This window comes from Protomyctophum bolini (genome assembly GCF_963924005.1).
Source record: "Protomyctophum bolini genome assembly, chromosome: 9".
NCBI lineage: Eukaryota > Metazoa > Chordata > Actinopteri > Myctophiformes > Myctophidae > Protomyctophum > Protomyctophum bolini.
Genome location: NC_137870.1, coordinates 40,237,709 through 40,248,160, shown reverse-complemented (window position 1 = coordinate 40,248,160; position 10,452 = coordinate 40,237,709). Strand labels below are relative to the sequence as shown.

The 10,452-nt window shown below is 41.1% G+C and overlaps 1 protein-coding gene across 1 annotated transcript; it reads right to left on the bottom strand.

Moving 5' to 3' along the window:
* Positions 1-384: 384 nt before the first annotated feature.
* Positions 385-9,927, bottom strand: tsku (tsukushi small leucine rich proteoglycan homolog). The gene is made up of 3 exons (XM_080772233.1): positions 9,624-9,927; positions 3,278-3,595; positions 385-3,040 (listed from the first exon to the last, which is right to left on the bottom strand). The coding sequence occupies exons 1-3, from the start codon at positions 9,630-9,632 to the stop codon at positions 2,300-2,302; spliced, it is 1,068 nt and encodes a 355-aa protein (XP_080628359.1). The 5' UTR covers positions 9,633-9,927; the 3' UTR covers positions 385-2,299.
* Between the last annotated feature and the right edge of the window lie 525 nt (positions 9,928-10,452).

Genomic DNA, 10,452 nt, shown 5'->3' with positions numbered 1-10,452 from the left:
AGGGACCTCCCCAAGAAGCAAAGATTTGAGTTTAAATGTTCACTCTGTAATAATATTTACCGGTATTCAAAGATTTAAGGCACAATTTTTCACAAGCAGACCTACAATTCCATTGTTGTAGGTTCATTGTTGAGCTTGTAGATCTGCTATTTTTCAATAGCTAAAGCATAATGCTTAAAACACCAAAAGGGGTTCCCGCCCAAAATGGATTAAGTTAAGTGTTTAAATGTTTCTACAGGGATACCTAGTAATTGTTAGAACAAACCAATAAGAGTGATGTAGTCACAGTATTTTGTTTCAGCAGACATGAGTTAAAAAGAAATGCTACAGAAACTGATACAATATCATTACATATACTACGTTACAAATAATCTGAATGCCAAGTGTGAGAATAATCAATTTATTACCTATAATTTGTATGCAAAGCTATGTACAGTATAATTACACAATTATAAACCTCAACATCGGACAATTCGTTTTCAATTTTACCCTGAATCAATAACTGTGAATGAATGCTAGAACACAAATCATTGACTGACAGTTTCAATTAAAATCTTCAATTGATCTGAGGACAAAATGAACAGCCCTGTTTCACACAGATATCCGACATTCATCTGCAGTCATGAGGCAAAATGTCCTTTAAGGCCAACAATAATACCACAGTAATACCAATGCAAGTTTACATGTAGGCCTACACTACAGCATAATGTAGGTTGATGTCTTATATGTTTCAACATGAAAAATATTGGCAAACATACATAACTACATTTGTGATTACTTGTGATATTTAAATCTTCGTGGATATGTCAACATGGAACATTATTATTATAATATGATCACTGTCTCTTTCAGCCTATCAGATCATGATCAAACTTGTCTACATTTTTCTGGAATACAACCTAACCTAAGCCAATTTGCTTTGGCACAAGAAATGTTGCGTTTAGCTTGGTCATGGGGGATGTGTCAGGCTTTGATGGGTCAGGTAAAACCTCTTGGCAATATAAACAGCATTATTGTTGCGTAATGTGTGTGAAAGGCAGCAGTTAATACATTCCAAGCGATAGGCTGGAAACATGACTTTTTCTAGCTGTTGCTAGAACAAGTACCACCACTGTGCCCAAATGGCACAAATTGACACCTTGTGTTTTGTTAATTAAATGCAAAATACGTTTTTCACATCCCGGTCATATTGTGCACTAATATGACCAATGTCAATATGCACAATACGACCGGTATTCAATTTCCATCAGTATCAGTATGCCAACTTCTTTCATACAGTAGTAAATGCATTACTTGTAGTCTATTGGCAATGGATAGTGGGACTAGAGAATACCAGCATTAAATGACTCACGGATGTCATTTAATGGATAGTGGGAAACAATGTCATTACATACTAATGCTTACTGTGTGTATCAATTTCTGTAAGACAATATCTCCTTCTACATGAAAAGGAAAACCTGTAGTGGTTAAAAGTAAGGATGGTAAGATACTACTAGATGATACCAAAGTGGTGTCCTGGATATGATAATCATTGCAATAGTAGGTATTTGCATTGCCTGAGTTTTGGTCCAAATAAGAGTTGAATAATAAAGGAGTGGCTCCTGAACCGGCGGTATCTTCAACCCAAAACGCATTTAATGATAGTCTTAGCGAAGCTGACCTAAATACACATACATTATAATGCTAATAAGGTTTGGTCTAAGCATTATGTTACACATTAAGATTAGGTATAAGGCTACTAATGGGTATGTTTAGGCATTATGTTAATACATGGTTATAGGCGTGTGTTTGTTTTGGTTACGGTAAGGGTTATGGTGAGTTAGGTTTATCTGTAATCTGGGAGCCAATGATATTGCATGACCTCAAAGCTTTTACCTGGGTACTGGTTCAGAAGCCACAACCTACTAAATATCGCACATGCATGGGTGAAAAGTACATTGTAACATTACTGAATAGAAGACTGACTTTCCATGTGCACAGTATCACGTTTTGAATTCAATAAACATCCATAAACGTGACCAAAGACACGTCTTCCGCACAGCTATCTTGGAAAAAGAATATGAATCATGACATGTTGATGTAATGGCGGAAATAGGCAGTGTTGGGCATGCCAAGCTGATGCTTGCCTGCAAAATGCATCACGGGATGCAGGAACACGGAGAAAGGCCAAAACAGACAGAAAGATGAATACACTAATAGAGTGGAAAAAATATGGTTTGCATACTTAGCTCCAAGAGTACAAAAAGCACAGTTCTGGCACAGAAATGTTTGTCACGCTCCTTGTCTTCAAGGCACAGTCTCATGACGCAATGCCCTTGACATTACAGCTCAGCACGTCGTCATGTGTGACCTGCCCGAGCTGCCAATGGAACTGCCCCTGTTTGCGGGTCCTCCAGCAGTGGATGCCATGTCCTAGTGTAATATCTTTTATACTGGGCAAATGGCTCAGCAAGTTACTTGGCAAGGATGTCACCGCGGAGTTGGACAAATTCAGCTCCAGCAGCGAGTCCAGTCCACTGAAAACCATGGGGCTCAGAGTCTTCAGATTGGGATTGTTGGAGAGATCCAACACTTGAAGGCTCTGCAGGCCCTTGAAGCTGTGAGGCTGGATCTCCTGAAGCTCATGGAGACTGCTGAGAGACAAGTGAACCAGGTCCTTGAGTGAAGTGAAGGCCCCCTCTTCGATGCGGGTGATGGGGTTTCCGTCCAGGTTTAGGTATCTCAGTGGAACGGCTTCAAGTTTGGGGATGGTGGTCAGCCTGTTTCCTGTCAGAGTTAAGCTCTGGACGTGTAGGACTCCGCCGGCCTGAGTCCTGGAGACTGACGTCAGCAGGTTATTAGACAGATCCACGGTGACGGGCTCACTGTGAGCTTTGGTGGTGAACGCATCCATGTCAAACTCCTGGAAGCGGTTGTAGCTGAGGTCAACTTCTGACAGAGGGAGGCCAAAGAAACAGCTGGGTGGGAGGCTCTCTAAGGAGTTGTGGCTCAAGTCAAGAGTCTCCAGGTAACGAAGCTTGGACAAGGCTTTCGGACTTATCTGGAAATTGGATGACAAGAAAGACAGTTTCCATTAGTATGTACATAAGTTTGTACAAGTCAGTACCTTTTTTCTTTCCTTTTTTACCACATGAACCTAGGCGAACATTCAAGCTCACGACATGTCACAACAATGGTGGTGAACATGTAGATCTGCTATTTCCGCTATTTAATGTACAACAAGTTTTAACTTTAAGTGCTTAATTTTATTTAATTACTGTGTGATACTAAGACAGACCTGGGTGATGTGGTCGCTACTGAGATCCAAGCTGACCAAGGTGGTATAGCCGGGACCTGTCAGCATGGCATCATTGAGTGGACCCACGGTGTTTGAGGACAGGTCCAGGTGAGCGGTATCCAGGGGTATGGGGATGGGCATCGTGGCACCGGGCCCCATCGCTTGGCATTCCACCCTGGTCAGGCTGAAGCTGTCGAACAGGCCAAAGCTCTCCACCTCACAGTGGCAGGCAGGGTGACAGTTCCTCACTGGAGTGCCAGCATGGACATCCACCAGCACCAGAGACAAGCCAAGCCACAGCAGTCGTGCCATTGTGTTCTGAGGAACAATTAATAGTGACCAGAGTTATATGAGGTAATGTACTTAATATTGCTCTCCCGCTAGCTGGAAATGTAAATTAGTTACTGGAACAGTGGGTTCCAGTGTTAACTGGTGATTTTCTTGACCCTTTTGACAGAAACCTATTTTTACAATTGGTACTTCTATTAGTAATTGAGAGAGAGAGAGGCAATCAATTGTACATTTCTGAATTAAGCCCTGCTAGCTGGCCTACAGGCTGTTCTGATCCTTCTTACACCCCACGTGACCCAAGTGATTTGAACTGACAGACCACTTGCCAGCATGGCTAAAACACAAATATTGTAAATAAACTATATCCTGAATGCTCACAATATCTGAATGCTCTATAGAGTCTGGAACTACACCACCAAAAAGCAGAGAAAGGAGAAGCTATTGAATTCCCATTTCTGCTAAGCTGTAAGATGGAAGCATTTGAAAATTGTAGGAGGCTACAGTCTGGCTTGGGGAGCTAACACAAGACTGGACAGGGCTTTATGGTACAAGAAGAGCAGCTTCAGGCTATGTAGACAGTATATGGCTTCTGTCATGGGAAGAAAAAGCAACTGTTTGTTTGTTTGTTTTTCATTTGATGTTAAAGGTTTATGAGGTCAATTAAGTCTCGAGTGACTTTTTACAACCCTGTTGTAAAGAAATCTGTGGAAAGGCTCAGCCACAAAACTAAAACAAACAAATTAGTTTATTTTAGGAAATGTAGAAATTGTTTCTACATACTATTTAACTATTTCACGAATACAGTGATTCATTACGGAGGTATAATCGTTAGGTAATGTATGCACCAAGCAAAAGTCTGTAGAGATTACATAACTTTTTTATATATTTTTTTTATCCCACGATTTTGTAACTAATTCTTCACTCCTGTCAATTATCTAATGTGATCCTGGGCTCTACACACCCTCCGCCAACCTGGGGAGAGCAACAGACTTGAACTCATGCTTCCTTCATGCATGAGTGTCCAAGTCGCTCCTTTACGCCTGACAGGGGGGAGTTCCCCTGGTTGGACGTATAGCGCGTGGAAGGAACACGTTATTCCAACCAGTTCCTTTCCCCTCCATCAGGCGCCCCGGCTGGCCAGGGGGAGGCAGTTTAGAGACCAGGATTACTGCATGTTTTTTGTGAGGGTACCTACCCTAGGGGACACAGGGATAATTGGAGCTTGCTTAATAAGTGTCCAAGATAGCTGCTTTGAATGTCTTTTTAACATCCATGTCGACATTCTCCTGCACCAAAAATCAAATCTCTATACAGCTACAGTAAGTTAGATTTTGAGCTTAATCCATGTACACTGCGCCCTCCTGCACTCCACTTATTAACATTCCACATCAAAACCCCTAACCTTCAGCTTAAGGTCTCCTCTCATTTGTGGTTTTAGGGGAAATTGGAGAATAATGTTCCCATTTTGAAACACCATCTTTAGTCCCACCCTGCAACCCCAGGGGGACTCTTTGATCCTTGATCAAAGACTTCATTTGCACTTTCTAAAGTGTGCACAATACGAATGACAAGGCAGATAAAACAACATAAACAAGATAAAGGATATAGAATGTCACATCTTCAGCAAGTGATTAATGAGCCCTTGGAACTCTAGGTGCATTCGCAAGGACTCGGAGCAGAAAGAAAACTACTCATCATGGAAAAATAGACTCACTCGTATTTACTAGCTACGGCTCAGTTACTGCATCGCTGCAAACCACAGAAAGAAATCCTCTAGAATGTCACCAGAAAATGCGATCAATTGAATGCTTTTGGATAACCATGTCAAGTTATGAGCAACTATTTTCAGAGAGAAGGGGGATAATTAAATGCTCATTAGACAGTAATTTAAACTAATATATTAATATAATAACAACAACAATAATAATAATAATATTAAAACAAGTGTTTCAAAATCCTTCACAACACAATGGCATATGTCTATATTATACTGTACCTCTATTCACAGCTGTCACTGATCACCCTCACAACTGTAAGTCAGACTGTAAATGTTGACAGCCAGACGTTTGAGCACACAATGCCAAACACCTAATCTGCTTTTACACAAGCTTATCCAACACATTAGGAGCACTGTAATAGATCAGATATACTGATATACACATTACACACGCACAATTTGGTCAGAGGTTATCATTGTGTAACTCAAACTAAGCAGTCCATTTTTCAATTCAATTCAAAGGGCTTTATTGGCATGAGAAAACATACGTTTACATTGCCAAAGCAGAAATACAACAATACAGCAATACAATCAAAACAAAAATTATGTACTTTGAAGGTCAGAATCTTCAATAGATCAACTTCTATGTAGCAAGATCACTCGATGCAGGTATAGTGCAGGAATATACACAATGATTAGTCTTTAGGGTGGTTGTGTTCCATTTGATATCCTTCTCCTATCACAGCAACTCACAAATCTTGCTGCTGTGTTTGCACATTGTTGTACTTCGCCCAAGTCACAGCTAAGCCTAACCGAGGCATGACTTGGCACAAAATGTATAATTAAAGGGAATAAAGGCCCATGTTTTTAATGTAGAAATACATACTGAAACAGTATGATTATATTTTGTATGGCAAATATGCCATTTTTACTTTTGTTTTCACAATATAAGTCAGTTTTACAACAATGATTACCAACTGAAACAAATTAATTATAGCCACAAAACAATGTACAAATGATGTAGCCTACTGTATCTGTAGCTGTCTCAGTCAATCATCAATCCTCAAAGTCTAAACTGTTTGTAAAAGACTTGTAGACTTTAGAGAATAGCCTTCACTGCTATTTTGTATTTTGGGATGGATTTGTTTGTTTGAATCATTTTTAAATACATAATTCCATGCAAGTGCAGTGCACATAAGTAGAGCACTGCTAATAACATACTCTACAAATGTTACATAACCTAAGTGTACAAACTTGAGACAAAATAAACTTCCTTATTATGCAAATTGGGAAGTCAGAAATACAAACTTTAAAAATATATATATGTTTTTTCAATACACAAATCTCACCCTAAAAAGAAAGAAAGATGTGTATCATGATAAGAGAGGGAAATATATATTCAGTATTCACCACTAAACGCTTTGTAAGAAAATGTAAAGCATTATTCACACTAGAGCTATAATACACGTAGCGAGTAGTTATGTAACAGGTATGTTATGTAGCGCATACTCCTTGAAATACAACATGTGAGCAGATTCCGATTCCAAAGATCAAAGTCTGCTCAAAGAGAGTTGCTGTTGCTGATTTGTTTTGCTTTCTTTTTTCCTGCCGTGATTTGGCTTTTACAGTTGCAACTGTAACAAGTTAAATTTACTTGTAAAAAGCATTGGAATATGTACTTAATTTTGCAGCTGTTATAAAGCATGGTGGTGGTTGTAATTTCCACTCCATTTCATTGGGCATATCGACCAAGGCTACCTGTGTGGTTGCATGTGTATATGTGCGTGTTTTGACCTGCGTCGTTCGTTTTGACCACCCTCATATGACCGTAAAATCAAGTACAAACAAGACATAACCAAAATAAAGCTTAATGAGATTTAGACTATCTTGCTGCCATACTCTTATCAAGCAACCCATTCTTCCTTTGGAATGCATAATAAGGGACCGGGATAACATCCTGGTCTTAAAATGTAGCCTTTTGTTCCCACATGTTGATGATGTTCATCATTTGAAAGAAAAATCCCCCCCCCCTCTCATTAGCAAGCAACAGTAAAGCACTATCTCTCTCTGTTTCTGGCACAACAGCGCCCCTACTAGTACTAATAGTCATACTCGTGCTCATGGCCACATATAGACATAGGCGGACACATAGGCGGACATGGACATTGCTGTTCCTTGGAGTGGTTGCACCACTCAAAAATACAGAAAATACAAATTCAAATTTACAAAACTATAAGATTTACACCACAACACCACTTAAACTTCAACATCCGTATTCTGGGGAAAACCTTTTTTGCAGATTACAAGCTTTCGGCTGAGACATTTACTGTCTTCCATTGTTTTCACAGCACCAGTTTAATTTCCACTTTTCTTGTTACCGCCTTTGCTCTTACAAAAATAATGACTCAGTGAAGGTTCCTGTAGGATATCATCATCCAACCCAATGTTAACAAGTCTGTCTCCCCTCACGCAAGCTATAAGACCATAAAAAACGCCTGCCTTGTCAAGAAACCACACCCAAGCCATACTGTATACCCACTAGACTTGGGAAAATAACAGTGATACTGAGGGGTCATTAGGTACAATGTCAGTCACTCTAGTTATCATGTCAGCATCCACTTGCCTTTATACCCAGGTCTCTAATATATCTCTCTCGATCTCGCCTTCTTCACCTATATATTGCCCCATCTGTTCGTTTACTGCAGGGATCGTGAACTTTCAACGCCAGGTGTTCCTCTCAACCGTCACCAATAAATCTCATTTAACACCAATCTGCTTTTAACCCCCGGCTTCAAATCAAGACGCATTCTCTAACCACAGTAATTAGCAAATGGCAACAGCAGTTAGAGCGGCAAAGTCCCTTTAGAGGCCAATTGGCAGTGGCCTTTGAAGTCCCACCATGATACCATCTCACTTTCAGGGTTCCTGTTTTGACATCTTTATCTATAGTCATTCTAGTGGCAATCTGAGAACCCGTCGTCAAAAAATAAAGGAAAGACAGCGCCCTCTTTTCGTGAGTCTAAATTGAGACCCTGTCCCACATTGTGACGGAAATACAGCACCGCAGCGCACTCGCCTATTAGTTTGCAAACAAACAAAATGTGAGATGCCAGAAGGGGTTAATAACTAAAATAATAGGCAATAGTAAAGCCTCTGGTCAAATAGACATCAAGGCATTTAATAGCAACTTGGCCTTATTAGGTTACTACCCCCGTCCTGTCCTGTCCTGTCCTGTCCCACACAAGCGATACCTCTGTTCTGTCCCTCAAATGAACAGTTTGGATCTAGATTTACTGTGTGGACATTTTCCCTTTGGATTGGAGTATTTTGTTTGTATAAGACAGTTCTGAACAAACGGGAACATAACAAATACAATCCTACAAGCAATAAGCATAAATGTGTTAAAAACAACAGTTCATTGTTAAATTATGAGAGAGAGAGAGAGAGAGAGAGAGAGAGAGAGAGAGAGAGAGAGAGAACACGTGTGACCTCTTTGCCAAATATGTAGCCTATCCGCTTTGATGGCACAGTCCACAGCAAAGGTGTGCACAGCAGGGCACACTACATTTCACGTGAGCTTGTAGGCCTACATGCTGTGGCAGACGGCACGACGGCAGTGCTGCTGTTCATTATCCACACAGCCAGGCTGCCTGGCCGGCCTTATCATTTGATTAAAACACAGCATGAACCCACAGGACCCCTGCCATACCCCTCCGGCTCGGGACGTTTTAGAGGCGGGCACATCGGGTAGCCTACCTATGCAGATCAGGTTTCTTGCAGCCGTGGCAGGCAACTGTGTTAGACCTTAGACCGGTCGCATCCCCGGCAGCAGCCAGCTACCTTTTTATGAAAATAATGGAACTTATACTGTTGTAAAGCAGCGCGTCAGTGTGCCACGTTAATTATAACTGTAGGCCTACTGTGCGTCTGCATCATTCCCCCGCCCCTTTCCGTTTTGTCAATCACAACTCCGCATGTCACTTCAGTGCGCATCATCAACAAAGTTATACAGGCCATTACACAGTTTGCGTTACAGAAGTAGATCATCTCACACTTCCACAACTTGCAGTAAAGGCTAAAATAGTCTAAATGCTGAACAACTAGTCGTATACCAAAACAGCGAAGCCAAGGTGGGTTTCTCAATTCTCTGATCCAGCAGCGAAATGTGAAATATGATCTGACCAGAGAGGTCTGTAGCTTTAGTGCTGCGCAGCGGTGTCCGAACTACTTACTGGTAGTAGCGGAAGACTTATTGGTGGCTATCAAACAAACCGCACTATAAAGGTTAGCTACCGCGGTTGTGTTTTCTAACATTATCTCGTGTACATTCCGTCTTACCTTGACCATGATACGAGACGGCAGAGTGGGTTCGGCTGCCGGACAGTCCGCTTTTTTTGTATCTACTTCACGGAACCGCGCGACTCCGCTCCCATTTTCTTACTTCGTCCCCATACATACAGCACTTCACAGCGTCCGTAGTTTATTGTCACCTCTGGATTCAGTCTGGATGTCTGAGTCCGCCGTTGGCGATGTAACAATGAAGTGTCAAGAGGAGGAGGAGGAGGAGGAGGAGGAGAGACTGCCGCTCCTCTTCTCCCATCTCTCAAAAAGTCTCCTGGTGTGGGGTTTCCGCCGCAATCCACTCCTTTTGGAGAAGCATATTATGCACGTTTGGGCATGCACACAATACGCACTCTAGTGGAGAGGCCGCAAAAAAGCCACATGAAATAAAAAATAATAATAATTAAAAAAAAGAGGAAAAAAACTCTACTATTATGCAACGAGGCGGCGGGTTCGACTCTTTTGATGGTTTTCATTTTATGGGGAAACTAGTAAAAAAAAAAAAAAGGAAAATACAATAAAAGCTCAAAGCTAGTCTGCATGGATATAGTCTAGACTAGACCCGAGTGGCATGGTGAGATGATGCAGTGTAGATTCCCACATCCCACTATGGGAAACAATGTTGCCAAGGAATCGGATTAATGACTATATGTGGCCAAGATGCAGTGATGGGGGGGGAAATAGTATAGGCCTAATCAATGGTTTTACTTAAGTAAAAGATTCACTACAATGTAGAAAATGTCTGGAATTCAAAATGTAGGCTACTTGAGTAAAATAACAAGTATTGGCATTTGGCATCAACATGTACTTAAAGTACCAAAAGTAA

What these genes read in the sequence shown, in the direction of transcription:
- tsku (XM_080772233.1), bottom strand. An exon ending in GTAGCGACCACATCACCCAG is followed by an intron (nt 3,041 to 3,277) that starts GTCTGTCTTAGT and finishes TCCAATTTCCAG; the next exon opens with ATAAGTCCGAAAGCCTTGTC.